The sequence below is a fragment of the Ceratotherium simum genome, chromosome 15 (genome assembly GCF_057802395.1).
Source record: "Ceratotherium simum simum isolate JZ-2026a chromosome 15, ASM5780239v1, whole genome shotgun sequence".
In the NCBI taxonomy this organism is placed as follows: domain Eukaryota; kingdom Metazoa; phylum Chordata; class Mammalia; order Perissodactyla; family Rhinocerotidae; genus Ceratotherium; species Ceratotherium simum.
In genome coordinates, this window is record NC_141914.1 from 59793569 (window position 1) to 59815127 (window position 21559).

Sequence of the window (21559 nt, forward strand, 5' to 3'; positions counted from 1 at the left end):
TCTTTTTGCCATACTTCTCTAGACTTTTCTAGAATGATACAGATAAGAGGTAATTTTATATGTCCAACGAAAATGAATAAGAACCTAGTTGGAATTTACAAATGACAAATGACTTAAACCTTTAAATCAAAGAATCGAATGGGAAAGAATCTTTCTACTTTGTTGTTACTTAAATGAATGAAACAAAGTTTCTTTGTGCTACTTGTCAATGTCTGTCATCAAAACGCATGGCTAAATCACTTATGTGCCTGGTGGTTTCCAAATGAGTCATTACTCACTTATCAACAGTGATGAACAGTGCTCTCATAAAAAAAACATCATTACATTTGTAGTCACCTTCATGCCTGTCAAAATGGATGTTCTCATGCAACCATCACAACCAGCAGTCTGACAAATGAACATGCCTTCTGCTCTGGATTTTTCAAGAAAGGTTAAATGTATATTTCTCTTTTTAAAAAAATCCCATACTCCAGATTTGACTATAACTCCCAAGTAAGGCACCACACCAGCAGGGTGTGATTGGGAGGGACCAGAAAGATGTTCAAATAGAGTGAGGCAGCAGATAATGTAATGATCTGAGCACGTGAAAAGCAGGTCAAATCAAACTTGTTTCTGCCAGCCTGACACGGCCACCACAGCCCCTTACATATGTTTCAGTTCATCCCTCTTGTGTCAACCTTTAAATAAGAGATTTTGTCTCATGCAATGTGCTTGTTTCTTGGTCAAATGCAAAGTACATATTTTAGCTCGCTATTCCTCTCTTCCAAGCAGTTTACAACTGTGAATAATATCTAAGATACACATATTCAGAAGTGAGCAATTAAAACAACACGTTTGTGCTGATCTGCTTTTAGCATCTTTGATTTGTAAAGGACCTGTAAGCATCAAGTGGCAGGTAAGACTGTGCCTAAGTGATGCTTGGTTTCAGTCCTCACCACTCTATTATTGACTTAAAATCAAAAAGAGCCTGATGGATGCTCCACAAAATGACACTAGGAATTATATTTAATGCCTCTGCATGGAACTAACCATTGTCCTAAAATAACTTGAGTCATGTATTCACTGAGGGGACAGTCCTGCCTTCAGAAAGAAAGGAGAAACTCAATCTTTGACTTCTCAAGAAACTATATCCCTTCTCCAGATAACTTTACTGAAGCTTTAAGATTTAGGATTTCCAAAATTTGACTGACAAAGCTAAGTTTCTGTGCCCCCGTATTGATGTCATTCATTTCTAATATTAGCAGCAGAGCAGCTCATGTTCACCTGGGAAAGAGAAGCTTTTATTTTGAGTTGAACAGGAGCAGATACTAAAAATGAACACAGTGATACTTCCTTCTGGCATATGTGACACAAATAGGTAAACCAGTGCAATGCAACTATTTTGAATCAAATAGGAAAGGAATCTAATTGGAAATTTGATGTTCTTACAGAAATTTATGTAGCCTAACTTGTGTGAATGCTGAGAAATTAAGAAATTAAGTGAAATTATATAAAGTGTTTTGAATCACAATGTCATACAAGATCATGAAGTGTTCATGAAAATTCCATATGAGTGGGATAAAGAAGGTTCCAGGACATCTGTTATAGCCCAGCCTGATGTGTAAACTGGGCCATTATTTGGTATTATAGCTACATGAACGAGCTTTTGTATGATGTATTTTGGACTCATTAGATCAAATGCATCCAGTATTTGGGCTCCTATTATCCAGCAGAGCTTAAATGGATCCGAGTAGCTGGACAATTGCCACATCCCCACTTAGTGTTGTGCAGACTTGGACATAGGCGGGATGCAGATGCACTATTTGGAATCGTGACATTGTGCTGGAATTCCATGCTCTGAATGAAGGGAGCTCGTTCCTCTTACCTTCTCCATCTGCAAAGTGATTGGCATCATCATGCATCAAAGGTGCTTTATGAGGTAGGAGCTTCACAAAAAGACTCACTCCTGTACAAAGTGAGGGCCACGGACTTCAGAGACCACATAGCACTCATGCACAGAAAGTGCCTCTCACTTTAAAAACAACCACCTGAATTTGGTGGCCGTTCCTTCTAGAGAATGAAGATATTTAGAGAAAGAGTTAAAGGAAATAAAAACACCAAGGCTCAATGTGGGACCTATCACCACTGAATCAATACTTGTCTGTAATTGAACTTTTCTTACAGCTTTTCTAAATCTTCTAAGGCTTACATTCCAGAAAAGCTGGGCTGGATGTTTAAATAGCAGTGGCAAGAAAATGGGCTATGTTTACTACTTGTTACTTTGCAGTTTGTTTTTGCTGACAATTCGCAAGTTTTTCAAGTTTGGTCTTCCAAACCCTTAGCAGAGTGACCATTATCCTCCTAAGTCACGGTCATGAGGAAAATAAGATAGGTCTCCCCACCTCGGGTGCTGAGATGTTGCTCAGTAAGTCCCCAGGGACATAACCTTGCCCTATTTCAGTTTGTTAGAAAAAATGTCTTGCTCTGCATAGTCTTCTGCACTGAGTCTCTCCTCCCTGTTGTTCTCCGAATTACTGAAAGATATTAAAATTACATGAAAATCTTACCTAGATCTTTTCCCCAGGACACCCACATACTTATGCAAATACAAGCCTGATATAGGCCGTACCCCATTGCTCCAAAAGGCCTCACGGTAAGACACACTCCACTCTATTGTAATTACACACTTGCTTTTCTGTGTCCCTCAGGAAAGGTAGAAGATAGAGAACCCCTTGATGGTAGAGAACTGGTCCTTGTTCCTCTCTGTGTCCCCATGGCCTTGGACATTGCCTGGAGTATGTTGACCTCTCAATAAATCTTTACTGATTCACCAGTGTTGAATATCTCTACCAGGAACACTGTTATTCATATATATATAGTATTTTTCTTTTTTTGTTTTGGTGTAGTCTTTTTTTATTCTCCCTACTATGTAACTTTTGCTCTAGATTCCTATCCTTTAAAATAAGTAGACTTTTAGACTACAAAGAAAGGTCTTCTGGTTGAACATCCTGTGGTTTTCTGAGAAACTACTAAAAGAACAATTTCTTATGCAAATTACTTTTATTGGAGAGGTCTAATTATTTTTTTCCTATTTAGTAGTTCAAAATATTTTTCTCACACACCTTTATGCAAGAGTTTCCTTCCAGGCAGTCATATCCAATTCATATAGCATTACATCTGTGAGAGGGTGAGCAGAGTTAGAACGCACCAAAAATAATTATACCTTGCACTTGTTTACTGTGCAACATTTTAGCATACGTTATCACGTTCTGGCCCCACAACAGTAATGCTAGATGAATGGCACAGGCATTAATATCCCATCTTACTAATGAAGAGATTGAACCCAGGAGGAAGGAAGTGATTTCTACGAGGTTGCCTGGGAAGTTGTGACAATGGGACAGAAACCTGGGTCTTTGAAATCTTTGCAATGTGCTGTGCTTTGACGATGCATGAAATTAAACATGTTGCTTAGGTGGCATCTTATAGATAATAATAATAAGCAGAGAAAAGAAATAAATGCAAAGATGAGAGCACTAATTGCTAACTTCTAAAGAAGCCAAGCTGAGGAAGATGGAGGGAGGACCTGGAGGAGCTGAGCTGTGCTGCAGTTGGAGAAGGTGGTTTGTGCTGTTTTGTTTGGGGTAGAAGCCGGGAGGAAAACTGTGTCCTTGTAAGAGCATCTGATCAGAGTAAGGGAAGCACTTTTCTACCACGTCTCAATTATTGCAGCTTTGCCTTCTCACGTTGGACTCCTACAAAATTCTATGAGGCTCCTCTCTCTGAGAACTTGATTTCTTCTCTGATGACAGTTAGGCAGATGACAGAAAGATGGGTTGGATCTGGGTCTCCATGGACAAACACCTTACAGTGAAGACTGGAATGTCTAATTCTCTCCCTATTTAGAGAGTTAAAATATATTTCCTTTCCCTGATAAACCTTTGGGGATGAAAAGCAAAGGTGTTGATGAAGAAAAGAAGAATCATTTAAAAAGAATTATCTGAACTTCTTGTAGCAATTTTGTGTGGACTTTTATAAAAAATAATATAATTTAAATAACCTAAAGGATCATTTTGTATTTGTTCTTTTAATAGTCCCCATCCATTTGTAATAATATTCTATTTTAGAAGTCAGTTTGTCAGTTACTCAGCCAACAAATACTTATGAAGTGTCCACTGTGTGTCAGGCTCTGTTGGTGAATAATGAATGAATAATGAGGACTGGTTGTGAATAAGACACAGCTCTTTCCCTCAAGGAACTCATAGGCCAGAAGGAGAGAGACAGTAAATTTGTAAACAAATGAATAAAGATCATTTGGGGCTGAAAAGCTGTGTTTTGGGGTGGGGGACATGTTTTTGTGCTGAGCCTGAGCATATTTTGGGCTTCCTAGTGCCTAATGGAGATGAAAAAGAGACTCTTCCCAAGACCACAGCCTGCAGTGGGGGCCCTGCTTCTGCCATGATGCTAGTTAAGAACAGTGTCATCGAAAGTAAGATGTAATATTCATAGTGACGTCTGCAGAGTTTCAACTGGAGAAAGGATGACCATTTCTTGCTTTATTTTTATTCCAGGAATCTTGGAAAATCAGGACTCAGAGTTTCTTGCTTGGGTCTTGGTAAGTACTTGGGGTATCATGTGGGGGCGGGGTGGGAGGTGGAGATTGGGGAAGATACCAGGGAGTGAGTGGGGTGCACGTCAGGACCCAGTGTCAGGTGAGAAGGGACTTCCTGACCACATCCCCCCACTTCCCTTTCTGAGCCTTTCCTTCCCAAGACAGCCCTTGCCCTCTCAAGCCCAAGGAGCCACTATGTTGAGGATGACTCTTGGGAGCCCATCAAACAGAAAGAAATCTTATATTAAAGCATACCTAGGTCCATCTAGCAGGTGTGAGGGCCTCATGGCATGCATTTATAGGCTCACCTCACCTGTGGCTTCGTCTAAATTTTTCCTAACCTTATTTTCTCTTTGCCTCATTTTCTCACTTATTTTTCTATATCATTATGTATTTTATGTACTTTTATAATCTACCTTAAATACTTTGGGGACAAGGTGACATATATATACACACTAGTAAATAAAAATTTTTATTCCTCCCAGAAAATGTACGTATTTAAGAAGACCAAGTAGAGATGGCAAATCTAACAGCATAAGGATGACTCTGAAATGATAAAATCTACGTGTGAGACTTGGGGAGGCTTCCAGATAACTCCCAGATGTGAGAAAAAGCCTCTTTGGCATTCAGGCCATTCAACACCATCAGAACTATTCCTGTAACCTAAGAGAGTCTAGGCCAGGATGGTAGATGAGGAAGCAGTGAGGAGTGATCAGATTATGGCTATGTTTTGAAGGTAGAGCTTGGCAGATGTTCTAATGGATTCTATATGGAATGAAAGAGAAAAGAGAGGAGTCAAAGATCCCTCTAAGGTTTTTTCCTGAGCAACAGAAAGGATGGAGTTGCCAGTAAATGAGATGTGGAAGAATGAAGGAGGAGAAATTGAGAGGAGGGAGATTAGGAGATGGATTTTGGATATATTGAGTTTGAGATACCCATTATATATCCAAGAAAAGAAGTAAAAAAGGCAAGTGGATATCTGAATCTAGAGTTTGAAAGAGAGATCTGGGCTAGATATGTGATGACTTGGGAGTCATCAACATGTGGATGCTGTTTAAGCCATGAGACTGGGTGAGAACACCAAGGGAGTGAGTACAGATAGTGTAGAAAACAGAAGTACATGGTCTGAGACCCAGGAAGTCCATTAAGAAGTTGGGGAGGGATGGGGTCAAGATGGCAGCATAGGCAGACTCTGAACTCATCTCCTCCCATGGACACAATGAATTTACAACTACTCTTGGAACAACTACATCTAAGAGAGAACTGAAAACTGGATAAAAAGAACCCCCACAACAAGGGACAGTGCTGACTGAGGGGAAGATGAGGGGAAGATGTAGAAATTCCTTTCTGGAAAGGAAAAAGCCATCTTCTAGCCACAACACTTCATGGCCAGCCAGGAGCAACCTTAGGTATGAAGCCTTCCCTGGAGGAGTGGGGGATCTGAGCAGGGGAGTGTTACCACAATAAGCAGCTTTTGGATTCAGCACAACCAAGACAAGTGTCATAATAGCTGGCTTTGCTGGTTATTAACTACAATGGGGAATACCCCCAGAAAAGTTATCAGACATAAGGGGGAGAAAATCCTGTTCTTAAAGGGCCCATGCACAAATTCACCCATTTTGGAAAGCAACCTAAAATCACCAGAAAGTAAGGTGGACAGTCCTTTGGTGAAAAGAGACTCACCTGATAGGCTCTGGGTGCATCTCAGTGAGAGGTAAGACCTCTCCAGGGACTGAGACATTGGCAGCAGCCATTACTGCGAGCTAGTACAGGCATACTAATACAGACACTGGCAGACGCCATTGGAGTTCTTCCCCTGGCCTGTAAGAGTAGGGGTCTGCCCCACCCACTAGAGCACTGATTTAATCCAGCTCAGCCAAGGCAGGCAGCTCGCCCTAGGGACTGGCCTCACCCAACAGCAAACCCTCAGGCAACTTGGCCCACATAGGCAGGGTGCCTGGATCCTCTGCAACTGGGTGAGTGGGTCCACCTTTGCAGGGCAGGCATGCACGAGGGGTGGGCCTGCATCAGTGGAGTGTGTGGGGCCAACTGGGTCTGCGGGGGGCAACTGAGTCCATTTCAGTGGGTCAGGGCACGTGCACGGGCAGGACTGTGTTGACAGAGTGTGTGGCCCTGCAGGTGCTGGGGCCTGTCAGCTGCAGCAGACTTGTGCTTCTCAAACAGCCACATAGGGGATTGGCCCCACCTTCCAAAGCCTGAAACAATTGGGTGCTCCCATGCCTGGGGCCAGCCCCACCCAGCTGCAACTCTGAGAGAACTGACAACACCCTGCAGGCCAGAGGCCTGCACCAATTGTAAGCCCCTGAGCCTAGAAACTAACCACACTGGGGGACTATGCACTTAACAGAAAAACTGCAACAGGAATGTGCTATTAGACCTTGCAGCCAACTGTGCTGGGACTCCCCATGCCTGACAAAGTGACTGAAAGGACCATAGCAGCCACACACAGTTGAGCATTACAACTAGATAGCCAGGGGGACAGCCTAGCCTCCCTGGGAATCTGCAGCAAGAGCATCCCTGCCATAACAGAAGAACACACATAGCCCACACAGGGGATACTCCTGGAACATTCAGAACTGCTGATGAGAGGGAAGCACACTGCTGGGCCTCATAAGGCATCTCTTACATAAGGCCACCTCTCCAAAATTGGGAGACATAGCTGACTTACCTAATAAATAGATATAAGCACAGAGAACAAGGCAAAATAAGGAGACAAAGGAATACGTTCCAAGTAAGGGAACAGGACAAAACCCCAGAAAAATAACTAAACGAAACAGAAATAAACAATCTACCTGACCAAGAGTTCAAACAAAGACTCATAAGGATGCTCACTGATCTTGAGAGAAGAATGGATGAACTCAGTGAGAACTTCAACAAAGAATTGGAAAATACAAAAAAGAACCAATCAGAAATGAAGAATACTGGAAATGAAAAATTCACTAGAGGGACTCAAAAGCAGAGTAGAGGATACAGAAGAACGGATCAGCGAGCTGGATGAAAGACTAGAGGAAATCACCCAAGCTGAAGACAAAAGAAAAAAGAATTAAAAAGAACAAGGACAGTCTAAGGGACCTCTGGGACAACATCAAGCACACTAACATCTGTATTATAGGCATCCCAGAAGGAGAAGAGAGAGACAAAGGGGCAGAGAATATATTTGAAGAAATAATAGCTGAAAAGTTTCCTAACCTAAGGAAGGAAACAGACATCCAGGTACAGGAAGCACAGAGAGCACTAAACAAGATAAACCCAAAGAGGCCCACACCAAGACACATTATAATTAAAATGTCAACAATTAAAGATAAAGAGAGAATCCTAAAATCTGCAAGAGAAAGACAACAAGTTACATACAAGGGAAACCCCATATGGCTATCAGCTGACTTCTCAGCAGAAACTTTACAGGTTAGAAGGGAGTGGCACGATATATTTAAAGTGCTGAAAGGAAAAAACCTACACCCAAGAATACTCTACCTGGCAAGGTTATCACTCAGAGTGGAAGGAAAGATAGAGAGTTTTCCAGACAAGCAAAAACTAAAGGAGTTTATCACCAAGAAGCCAGCTTTACAAGAAATGCTATAGGGACTTATTTAAGTGGAAAAGAGAAGACTACAAATAGGAACAAAAAAATTATCAAAAAAAAAAAGCAATAAAATCACTGGTAAAGGTAAATATACAATAAAGGTAGCATATCAACCACCTATGAAGCTAATATGAAGGTCAAAAGAGAAAAGTACTAAAATTATCTATTTCCATGATAAGAGGGTAACGGATACACACCCACAAAAAAAAAACAGGTTAGACATGATATCAAAAACATAAAATGTTGGAGGAGGGGAGTAAAAGCGTAGAGCTTTTAGAAAGAGTTCAAACTAAAGAGACAATCAACTTAATATAGTTTGCTATATACATAGGTTATTATATATGAACCTCATGGCAATCACAAACCAGAAACCTATAATAAATACTCAAAAAATTAAGAGAGAGGAACCCAAACATAATACTAAAGAAAGCCATTAAACCACAAGGGAAGAGAGCAAGAGAAGAAGAAAGGAACAGAGAAGAACTACTAAAACACCCAGAAAACAACGAATAAAATGGCAATAAGTACATTCTTATCAATAGCTACTTTAAATGTCAATGGACTAAATGCTCCAATCAAAAGGCATAGGGTGGCCAATTGAATAAAAAAAACAAGAACCATATATATGCTGCATACAAGAGACACACTTCAGACCTAAAGACACTCACAAACTGAAAGTGAAGGGATGGAAAAAGATACTCCATGCAAATGGCAATGAAAAGAAAGCTGGAGTAGCAATACTTATCTCAGACAAAATAGACTTTAAAACAAAAACTGTAACAAGTGACAAAGAAGGGCACTACATAATGATAAAGGAAACAATCCAACAAGAGGATATAACACTCATAAATATTTATGCATCCAACATAGGAGCACCTAAATATAGAAAGCAATTATTAACAGACGTAAAAAGAGAAATAGACAGCAACAGAATAATAGCAGAGGACTTTAACACTCCACTTACACCAATGGATAGATCATCGAAACAGAAGATCAATAAGGAAACATTGGCCTTAAATGACACATCAGACCAGTTGGACTTGGTAGATATAGACAGAACGTTCCATCCAAAAACCGAAGAATACACATTCTTTTCAAATGCACATGGAACGTTCTCCAGGACAGATCACATATTAGGCCACAAAACAAGTCTCCATAAACTTAAGAATATTGAAATAATAGCAAGCATCTTTTCAGACGACAACAGTATGAAACTAGAAATCAACTACAGGAAGAAAATTGGAAAAGCCACAAATATGTGGACATTAAATAAAACGCTACTGAACAATGATTGGGTCAACGAAGAAATCAAAGGAGAAATCAAAAAATACCTGGAGACAAATGAAAATGAAAATACGACATGCCAGAATTTATGAGATACAGCAAAAGTGGTTCAAAGAGGGAAGTTTATAGCAATACAGGCCTATCTCAACAAATAAGAAAAATCTCAAATAAACAATCTAACAGTGCACCTAAAGGAACTGGAAAAAAGAAGAAGAAACAAAGCCCAAAATCAGTAGAAGGAAGCAAATAATAAAAATAAGAACAGAAATAAATGAGAGACTAAAAAAAAATAGAAAAAAAAATCAATGAAACTGAGAGCTGGTTCTTTGAAAAGATAAACAAAATTGACAAACGTTTAGCTAGACTCACAAAGAAGAAAACAGAGAAGGCTCAAATAAATAAAATCAGAAAGCAAAGAGGAGAAATTACAATGGACACCTCAGAAATACAAAAGATTATAAGAGAATACTATGAAAAGCTATACACCAACACATTGGATAATCTAGAGGAAATGAATAAATTCTTAGAATTATACAACCTCCCAAAACCGAATCAAGAAGAAATAGAGAATTTGAATAGACCAATCACCAGTAAGGAGATCAAAACAGTAATAAAAAACCTCCCAAAAAATAAAAGTCCAGGACCAGACAGCTTCCCTGGTGAATTCTACCAAATATTCAAAGAAGACTTAATACCTATCCTTCTCAAACTCTTCCAAAAAATTGAAGAAGAGGGGAAGCTTCCTAACTCATTCTATGAAGCGAACATTACCCTGATACCCAAACCAGACTAGGACTACACAAAAAAGAAAATTACAGGACAATATCACTGATGAACATCAATGCAAAAATCCTCAACAAAATACTAGCAAATTGAATACAACAATACATTAAAAAGATCATACACCATGATCAAGTGGGATTTATTCCAGGGATGCAGGGATGGTTCAACATCCGCAAATCAATCAACATGATACACATTAATAAAATGAAGAATAAAAATCACATGATCATCTCAACCGATGCAGAGAAATCATTTGACAAGATACAGCATCCATTTATGATAAAAACCCTGAATAAAATGGGTACAGAAGGAAAGTACCTCAACATAATAAAGACTATATATGACAAACCCACAGCTAATATCATTCTCAGTGGAGAAAAACTGAAAGCTATCCCTCTAAGAACAGGAACCAGACAAGGATGCCCACTTTCACCACTCTTATTTAACATATCAGAGCAATCAGGCAAGAAAAAGAAATAAAAGGGATCCAAATAGGAAAGGAAGAAGGGAAACTGTCACTATTTGCAGATGACATGATTTTATATACAGAAAACCCTAAAGAATCCACCAAAAAACTTTTAGAAATAATAAATGAATATGGTAAAGTTGCAGGATACAAAATCCACATACAAAAATCAATTGTGATTCTATACATTAATAATGAAGTAGCAGAAAGGGAAATTAAGAATACAATCCCATTTACAATCACAACAAAAAGAATAAAATACCTAGGAATAAACTTAACCAAAGAGATGAAAGACCTGTACACTGAAAATTATAAAACATTGTTGAAAGAAATAGAAGACGACATAAAGAAATGGAAAGATATTCCATGCGCTTGGATTGGAAGAATTAACGTAGTTAAAATGTCCATACTTCCTAAAGCAATCTACAAATTCAGTGCAATCCCTATCAAATTTCCAATGACATTTTTCACAGAAATAGAACAAAGAATCCTAAAATTTATATGGAACAAAAGACCCTGAATAGCCAAAGGAATCCTGAGAAAAAAGAACACAGCTGGAAGTATCACACTCCCTGACTTCAAAATATACTGCAAAGCATAGTAATCAAAACAGCATGATACTGGCACAAAAACAGATAAACAGATTAATGGAACAGAATTGAGAGCCCAGAAATAAACCCACACATCTTTGGACAGCTAATTTTCGATGAGGGAGCCAAGAACATACAATGGAGGAAGGAGAGTCTCTCCAATACATGGTCTTGGGAAAACTGGACAGCCACATGCAAAAGAATGAAAGTAGACCATTTTATTACACCATAAAAAAATTAACTCTAAATGGATTAAAGACTTGAATGTAAGACCTGAAACTGTGAACTTCTAGAAGAAAATATATGCAGTGAGCCCTTTGACGTCGGTCTTAGCAGCATATTTTCAAGTACCATGACTGACTGAGCCAGAGAAACAATAGAAAAAATAAACAAATGGGACTACATCAAACTAAAAAGTTTCTGCACAGCAAAGGAAACCATCAACAAAATGAAATGACAACCTAATAATTGGGAGAAGATATTTGCAAACCATACATCTGATAAGGGGTTAATCTCCAAAATATATAAAGAACTCATACATCTCAACAACAAAAAATCTAACAACCCAGTTAAAAAATGGGCAAAAGATCTGAACAGACATTTCTCCAAATATACAGAAGGGCAACAGGCACATGAAAAGATGTTCAATATCAGTAATTATCAGGGAAATGCAAATCAAAACTACAATGAGATATCACTTCACTCCTGTCAGAATAGCTATAATTAACAAGACAGGAAATAATAAGCATTTGAGAGGATGTGAAGAAAAGGGAACCCTCATACACTGCTGGTGGGAGTCCAAACTGGTGCAGCCACTATGGAAAACAGTATAGAGATTCCTCAAAAAATTAAGAATATAACTACCATATGATCCAGCTATTCCACTGCTGGATATTTATCCAAAGAATGTGAAAACATGAATGCATAAAGATATATGCACCCCCGTGTTCATTGCAGCGTTATTCACAATAGCCAAGACTTGGAAGCAACATAGGTGCCCATCAAGGGACGAATGGATAAAGAAGATGTGGTATATATACACAATGGAATACTACTCTGCCATAAAAAAGGATGGAATCTGGCCATTTGTGACAACATAGATGGAACTTGAGGGTATTATGCTAAGCAAAATAAGTAAGAGGGAGAAAGTCAAATATCTTGTGATCTCACTCATAAATAGAAGATAAAAACAACAACAAATAAACACAGAGACAGAGATTGGTTTGGTGGTTACCAGAGGGTAAGGGGTAATTAGGCACATATGTGTGGTGATGGATTGTAATTAGTCTTTGGGTGGTGAACATGACGTAATCTACATAGGAATAGAAATATAATGATGTAACCCTGAAATTTATATAATGTTATAAACAAATGTTACCCCAATGATAAAAAAAAAGAAGTTGGGGAAATGAGGAAAAACCAACAAAGAAAATTAAAAACAAGCAGCCAGCATGGTAGGAGGGGAACCAGGAGAGCATGGAGCCCTGGAATCCAAGTCAAGAGAACAGTTCAAGGACGACAGAATGACCAACCCTGTCAAATGCTGCTAATCAGTCAAGCAAGATGAGGGCCGAGAACTGACCGTTAGATTTACCAACACGGAAGTCATTGATGACTTTGAAAAGATTAATTTCGGTAGAATGAGGGGCTAGCACATGATCGGAGTGGGTTCAAGGGAGCATGGAAAGAGAAAGGCTGGTGGCTAATCTTTCGATGACTATTTTTGTAAAGAGAAGCAGGGAAGTGGAGCGTCAGCTAGACGGACAAGGAAAAAAATGATGCAGGGGAAGAGAAGAGAAAAATACCTGGAATTATTTCTTGAGGCCACAAGAAGAGAGTAACGTGAAAGAAGGCGGAGCACGTGGGCTTTGAGGCTGGTAGGTGGGTTGATGGGACGGTGGTGGTGGTAGTGGTATCCTACAAAAGTTCTCTTCTATTGCTTCCATATTATCAGTAGAAATAAGAAGCAGGTCCTCAGCTGTTAGTGAGGACGGGAAAGAGGTGTTGCGAGTTTGAGGACAGAGAGAACGTCTAGGAGAGCACAAGAGCTGCTGGCCCAGGGGATGGATCCGAGTGGCCAGACAGCAGTAAGGACCTGCTTGAGGTTCATGCTAATAAATCTGAAGTGAGGCCGGCTCCATGCTTTGTGCTTTTCCTCCAGCCACGTTCAGCTGTGCAGATTCAGGTGGGGTTTTTCAAGGGCATAAGATGAAAAAGAGAGGCAAAGTAGCAGAGGGTTTATGCAAAGGGGTGATTGTAATAATGGACCTTGGAGTTTAAACTGAACATGGAGGAAAATGAAGACTGGAGCCAGGAGGAAAACGAGGAGGCTGTGGGACAGTGACAAGTAGGGAGGATCAATGAACCGCACCTCCAGAGGGACCAAAGGATTGTTGGAGTAAGAGCAGTAGAGACAGTAAGTTGGAAGGATAGAAAGTGGTGCTCGAAATTCAGGTTATGGGGGTTCGGCTATTGGTGGTGACCCAGTCTAAGGTGTGTCCAATGGGGGAGAGTCGCTGAGGTTGTGCTGAAGATAAGATCAGTAGAGAAAAAGTAGAGTAACAGAGATCAAGGTCGAGGGAAGGATTATCTTGGGGTCATTGAAGTCACTAACAAGTACGGCAAAACTAACATTGGGGAGAGTGACAGTGAGCCTGAGCTAAGATTTTCAAAGAATGACAGGGAGTAACCAGGGCTGGGTAAGTAGCTGCAACGTAGGGGCCCAAGGATGTGAGAGTCAAACCCGGTGTGGGCTGGAGGGAGACGGGAGGGAGTTTCTTCATCCCCGTTTAATGGACATGTGGAGACCAGGGAAGGGACAGTAGTGAATGAATAAAAGATAGTGGCAACTCATTCTGCCTCCTTTCACTGTATTGCAAAGATATTGAAGGTTATCGATGCCTGAATTTTTCTGATTCTTCCTAATGACCTGATTTGGGAGGTAAGGGTGATCTGTGTTTACCATAAATCTAAGGGAATTTGAATTTGCTTAATTTGTAGCTCTGATCTTGTTACCATTTACTTGTATTTGAAAGACCCTGGAGAATCATTATCAGAGTAATCTGACAGTTTTTTTGAGAATGTGTTTTATGGTAAATAATTATTCACTATTCATTTTTGAAAGAAACTACCTATAGATTAATGTAGTTAAAAGTCATTGACTAATTATCTCATAGAGTCAGTGTCTATGATCAAAAATAATTTAGTGAAAAATACATAGAAAACTCAACCTAAAGCCCTTAAGATTACAAAAAAATTCAGGTGTCCATGAAGTGCCACATGAAAATGAATCTCCAGAGGGCAGGCTGCAGTTTTTAAAAAATCCAACGTGTGTGACCTGTAGGTATTTTGGCAAACTTTGAAACAGACTTGATTCAGGAGCAACAAGTCCTGATTTGAGCTCCAAGTTTTTCTGAGAGCCGGAACACTCATGATAATAGGAGAAAACAAGGAAGTTCATGGGGCTGACTGGCTTCGTTCAGAACAGGTAACAAAGCTTGACAGCTTGAACAAGCATTCTTTGTGAACTTTTCTGAGCTGCCTCTGTAATCCAGAGGAGATAAAAAATTCATAGAAAGGAGTAGAGCACCAGCCTTAGATAATTTGTCAGGCTCTTCAGACCCCTGCTGTCAAATCTGGGTGGAGCTGAGTTTATGCTGTAGGCTTGGGGTGTCAGCAAAGTCTCAGCCCGTGTACAACCCAGGCTTTGGAAATTAAGTCTTGAATGTTCCAAGCAGTCACATGGCTACAGATGTCTTTTGTTGAAATAGTCTAAAGGTCATCGTTAAAGCTAACAATTCTGACTCCTTTCTCTAGCAGAGATGGACAGGCTAGGAATTTCTTGCCCTGCCAGGCTTCCATTTAATAAACTAAGAGCACATGTAAATGGGAACAGAAAGGTGAAATAACTTGAGGATGAACTGAAGATACATCTGAAGGAACACAACTCTGCCTACAAGAGAAATGGGGAAAACAATTAAGTGAGCAAACCCACCTGTGGGTTGCAGTGGCTGGCCTGGTTTGTAAATACACCAACCACTGCTATCCAGCCCCAAAGTCAAAGAAACTCATGGGGAAGGAGTAAATCCACAAGAGTGACTGAAAATCATCCCAGTCTAGTAGGAGGGGGGATCTTCTTCTGAGAGAGGAAGAGTAGAATTTATGCCTTCAGGCATTCATTCTCAGCAAACATTTAGGACGCCAGCAGTGTGCTGATCACGGGGGATCCCAAGGCAAGCGGCAAGAACGCTGCTCTGCAGTGCTCACAGTGTAGTAGGAGTTAGGCACACAAAGACGGGCAATACACTTGATGGATGCTGTAATGGAGAGGACAGGGTGAACCAAGCACGAGGAAGGTCTCCTGGGGGATGTGGGACAGCTGCACAGGGGGGATGCTGCTGGAGCTGAGACTTGAAGCGGAGCAAGAGGGGGAGAAGGAGGGTGAAAGATTCAAGACAGAGGGAGCAATGCGAGCGGTGGCCTAGAGGGAGACCACGTGGAGCAGTGCACACTGACTCACTATCCTTATGTTCAGGGTTCCTTTAGGCAGCCCCTTCACACTCCATCCTGGAAGGAATGAAGTCATAAAGTAAAATATTTAACACCTTGGATAACCTACACGGAGTATCTCAAGAGGTGTTTCTTCTCAACTCTGGTTGCACACTGGAATTACCTGTGGTGCTTTTAAAAATGCAGATGATCAGTCTCCACCCAGACTTTTTGAAGAGGCTCCCAAGGTGGGCTCCGGGCACAGGTGTTTTTGAAAGGCTTCACTGATGATTCTGAAGCAGTGGTAGGGCTGGAACTTGTTGCCTTGACCAGATGGAAGAAGATGGAGACGTGTGACCTGGTATCTGGTCAGCCACGTGCCAGCAGCTAGGATTTCTATCTACTAGGTGGCTGCTGCCCCCAGCCCGAGCCCCTGGAGCTGGCCGAGGTGTTTCCAACTGAGCCGCAGCCGAAGGGAGAATCTGCCCAGTGTAGGGCGGCCTTGGGGGTTCCTGGAGCCAAGTCTTGGGAAGGTTCTGGAAGCAAGCTGACTGAGCTCACCCACCCGCCATTCCCAGCCTGCTACCTGGGCTTGTCTCGCCTTATGCCCTTCCCTAAGCAAGGGAGCCTTCCAGAGCAAAAGCAATGACTCTTAAGAATAAACTGTGTGGGCTTCTTTTTAATGTGTTGCATATGTGCAGAATGCACTCCTGGCTCGTCTCCCTCTGCCTTTGAGATGCTGTCACTGTACTAAATATTTTGACACTAGGAGAACATGACATTAAATATTTAACGCGGATGGTATTATTTTTGTGACACTCTTCATGATTCTCATTCTTGTTGCCAAGGCCAATATACACTAGCCACCTCATCTGTTATTGTAACAACATAATGACAATAATAAGTATTTATAAAGTGCCTCCAAGACCCTTGAGAAACAATTTTAAAAGTGCAATTTCTTCCCTCAGAGTTTACCAATTTTTCTGCATAACATAGAGTGAATTATCTTAAGATGAAAATACCCACAGAATTTAAATGGTGCATGAATATTAAACACATAAGAGAATTTGAGGCTTGTCACTTTTCCTGGAAAGTCCACCTCGAATAAACGCCATGGTGCATACACAGTAAAAAGGAAGAGGCATTTATGTTTTTATGAAATTGTTTTAAAATATTTCTTCCTAATTTCCTACTTTCATGGATAAAATCCTTCTTAAGAATTGCTGACCCCTTGGTCGCCCTCTGAATCACCAGGGATGGCTGGCCAGGTGCCTCTGCCTTCTCTCATAAGAGTGTTAGGAACTAAGATACAGGTCGGGGAGGACGGCAGCCTGCTGTTCCACACGTGCCCGAGTTGGGGCTCAGGGAAGAACTGGAGAAAAGAAAGCAGAGGGGCCTCTACAGAGGGGTGTAGTCAACAGCTTGCGGGCGTGCACACACACGCACACACCCTCACCTTCCTTGAGGCACCTGTAAAGGGGTGAGTAGCCCTCGTTTGCTAACCTGTGATTCAAAAATGAAACAAATGGTTGCAAAACCGTCAGGTAGTGGGGAGAGAAGGGCTTCCCCAGACCCAGAAGTGGGCAATTTAATAATTATTTGTAAACAGTCTCCCAGTTATGAGAGGGAGAATTAGAGCTCGCAGTCACTACTCCCTTTACAGATGAGAAAAATCGAGGCAGGAAGAGGGGAAATGTCTTGTCCAAGGCCAGTGGTAGGGACAGCAGAGACCCCATTTCCCGCCCCGGCCCCCCACAGCCGCACCCACCTCCAGTCTCCGAGTGCCCTCAGCCGCTGCCGCCATCCATGCCTCTGCGTCCTCATCTTCCTCCTGGAGAGATGAGCGGCGGCACACGGTGCGGAGACCCCTTCCAGCCCTCACAGCCCTGGCGTGGGCAATGGGCATATTCAGCACTACTCCAGGGTGGCAGCTGGGGGAAAGCATCTTTAGTCACTTTAGAACCAGAAAATATCAGAGCCTGAACGACCCCCGGTGTCACTCACAGGTCGGGTGGACAGTGACCCATGAAAGCTCCACAGACACAGTCGGGCTGGACCCTGCGCTCGGGGCTCACGATCGGGGTGCCTTACCTGTGACAGATTTCACAGTGAGAAAGCAGATGGGCGCAGAGGTTCGTTTCTGTGCGGATGCCTGGAATGAGCCCCTGACTCCGGCCTTTCCCTCCTGAGCACCTGCCCTCAAGACCTCAGGAAGTCTCGCCCTACCTCCTGTTCTCAAAGAAGCTCGGCACACCTGTGTACAGGCGCGTCTGTTCAGGTTACCTGCAGTTTGTCCCGCGCACCCAAATTTATAAAGATTATTTTCCCAGGGCCGGCTCCGTGGCTTAGCGGTTAAGTGCGTGCACTCTAATGCTGGCGGCCCGGGTTCGGATCCCGGGCGCGCCCCGAGGCACCACTTCTCCGTCCAACGCGAGGCCGAGTCCCACGTACAGCAACTAGAAGGATGTGAACCTATGACATACAACTATCTACTGGGGCTTTGGGGGGAAAAAAATGAATAAATAAAATCTTTAAAAAAAAAAAAAAAAAGATTATTTTCCCAAACTCTATGCAGCATGAAAACCAAATGAAAGTTTCGTAATTTCAAGCAACAATGCAATTGAGCTCCTCTAACAGGCAAAAACATGAGGGACTCAGTGGGGGGTTGTTCTGTAGAGTGGGGGCTGTGCCTCCGGGGCACTCAGGTTCAGAGAGTGCAGGGCTTCTGGGCGTTTCTGGGAGGGCAGCATTAATGCCTGAAGGTGGGGGGCAACGTGGTAAGGGGAAATACATACGTATGCCTTAGAGGCCACAGCTGGACCAAGTGAGGAATAAAATCCCAATTCTTTTTAGGTTTATTGAGTGTGGATCAGTCAGAAACCTTCCAGAGTAAGTGAACAGAAAACCCAGCTCAAAGCAAAAACATCAGCTTAAGCAAAAACAGAAATTTCTAGGCTCACATGGGTGGTGAACCCACATGGCTTGTCCAGGAATCAGACTATAAGCTCCGTAAGCTGGAGGTTGTTTCCACTCTCAGGCTGCCCGAAGAGTGACAAGATGGCTGCAGCCGCTCCAAGCCTCACATCCCATTGACTCTGACTGGTTTATGTATCCCTGAACCAATCACTGAAGGACTTCAGTCAATCAAGCCCCACCCCTGAAGCTGTGGAAGGGTTTAAATCCACTCAAACTGCTTTCTGGGAGTAGGGAAATGGTTAAACTTTCCCAGAGGAAGTTTAAAGTGCTCTTACCTGAACAGGGGCAATAGTGGCTGACTATAATAAACAGATGACCACAGTGAAGAGTTAAGAAGAAAAGATACCCCTGGCTTCTGAAAGCCCTCCCCGCCATGTTTTGGCTTATCTGAGCCTTTTCTATGTCACCGGTAGCCATGATTGAGGATTAAAATTCTCCTGGCCTTTTCTCCAGCATGAGCTATGCTCAGAGTCTGGTGGGGTAGCTCATGTTTACCTCCTGCTACCCCAGTTTGCCTAATTGACAAAATTTTCCTCTGCAGGGTAAATATGTATCTTTGACTTTTTAATATATTCACTCGTTTACATTTTTCCCACAACGTTAAGGGATCAGTGACACCTGAGGCTCATTTACAAATAAAAGCTTCATTTATTGTAACACCTGGATGATGAAAATGTGCAAAGAAGGACCTCCACGAGAGCAAAGCAGAAAATATCATCACTGCTCATTTTATATCTGACAACTAATTAAGTGAGGGAGGAGGACCCGACAAGTAATGATAGAAAATGGGTGAGGAGGTGAGGAGCAGTCGCTACGTTAGGGCTGGGAGTGGAGTGTGCGGATTTCTTCAGGCTGAAGGGAAGGAAACAGGAGGATGAAGGCACCCGGCTTGGCTCTGTCTACTGAGACTGGAAACAAGCTTCCTGTGGGACTTGCTCATCTCTCCTTAATCTCTGCCTCCCTCCCATACCTCCACCTTCTGCTCTGCCTTTGGCCCTTACTGAGCAGAAACTGCGGCCCAGCTCAGCTGAGCTGCTCTGGGCAGCGACGCCCGTAACTGCCGCTGAGAGGAGACTGGACTGGTCCTGAGACATCTTGGGAAGTGACTCTCTGTCTGATTTTGTTACCTGCCACACCACTCCCAGGGTCAAGGGAGAGGAGCAGGGCGGTCACCCTCCCTGTCAGCACCTCCCAGGAGGGTGGGCTGGCTGCCCTGGCCCTGCTGGTGGTGGATTTGCTGCCTCAGACGCGCCTGCTTCTTAGTTTGTGAGCTCTGAGCGGGCAGAAACTGCGCCTGACTCCACCGTCCCTAGGGAGCAGGAACCCGCACTCCTCTGGTTCACTCAGTGTTCACAGATTACACCAAGATGTGCCAGACGCTGCGCTGGGGAAACGGGAGAAAAGCCCACCAGAGCACCTGAGCCTGCCCTCACACAGACTACAGGGGAGGGAGACTAGGAAGGGGTGACCTGATTCCCAGGCTGGATGAGACCCTTGGGCTATGTGTCCCCAGGGGACAGCCTGTGTTTCTGTTTGCTGGTGATAGCTTTTTTAGTCTGACTTATTTCCTGCTGGATTATAAATTCAGAACACATCAATATTTGCTCATTTATGAAATGAATGAATAAATGAAGGAATGAATGAATCAGTGTGACCAGTGCTCTGAGAGAAATATGAGGTGCTATGGGAACGCATATAAGGACTGCCTAAGCTCCAGCTGGGGAGGTCATGGAAGGCTTCCTGGAGGAAGAGAGATCTGAGCTGAGTAAGAAAGGACAAAGAGTAGGGTAGGAAGGAGCTAGGTCAAAGAGTAAACAAGGAAAAAGCAGTTTAACAATGGTGTGATGGAAGTAGAGGGATAGAGAGCTAGATGTACAACACAGACAGGGAACAGACAAGGAAGTGACCCCCTCTTCTGGGGAGTAGGGAAGCACTGCTGGAGGCAGGGGGATTTTGAAGGACCATAGGAAGTCGATATGAGAAAGAAAGCCACAAATGTTACTTGTTGAATTTCCTGCTCACCCTCACTCACATCCAAGCTTGCTCATTGCTTCCCTGGCCATCTGAGTCTAGCTTGAGGCCTCCTCTTAGTGCCCACCATGACCCCTCTTACCAGTAGGTGGACTTTTGGGCCCCATGCTGTCGTTTGAGTATTTTTCAGTCTTCCCCGCTGGGCTGGGAGCTCCAGGAAACAGATACCATTGTTATCATTTGCCATTTTGATGCCACCATCTGGCATGGTTCTGGGGAATGATGAGAACTCAATAATCTAAATGAGGGCCCGGCTTGGTGGCACAGTGGTTAAGTTCGCATGTTCCGCTTTGGTGGCCCCGGGTTTGCCAGTTCGGATCCTGGGCGTGGACCTACTCACGGCTCATCAATCCACGCTGAGGCAGCGTCCCACAGAGAAGAACTAGAAGGACCTACAACTAGGATATATAACTATGTACTGGGGGGTTTGGGGAGAAAAAAGAAAAAAAGGAAGACTGGCAACAGATGTTAGCTCAGGGCCAATCTTCCTCAAAAAAAAAAAAAATAATAATCTAAATGAAGTGACAAATAAATTTCAGGAAGAGAAGCCTGGAAGTCTAAACTGGCATGGCCTGGAGAAGGAGCCATATGGGAGAGAAAATGACGAGAGGGGACTTTGGAAAGATTTCGAAGAACATCAGAGGCTGTGCCACCAAGCTTGGAATGTATCTATTTTATGATGGGGAGTCACGATGTATTTAACTCCATGACTCACTTGGCCAGATGCGTTTTAGGAAGCTCATTCTGGTCAC

General features: G+C 42.6%; 1 protein-coding gene across 1 annotated transcript in view; it reads left to right on the plus strand.

Moving 5' to 3' along the window:
• KCNAB1 (potassium voltage-gated channel subfamily A regulatory beta subunit 1) overlaps positions 1-21559 on the plus strand; it is a 252889-nt gene that overhangs the window by 135875 nt on the left and 95455 nt on the right. The window contains exon 2 of the mRNA XM_087440100.1: positions 4548-4591. Within this exon, the coding sequence (XP_087296226.1) occupies positions 4548-4591 (44 nt within the window). The remainder of the gene's footprint in view (positions 1-4547; positions 4592-21559) is intronic.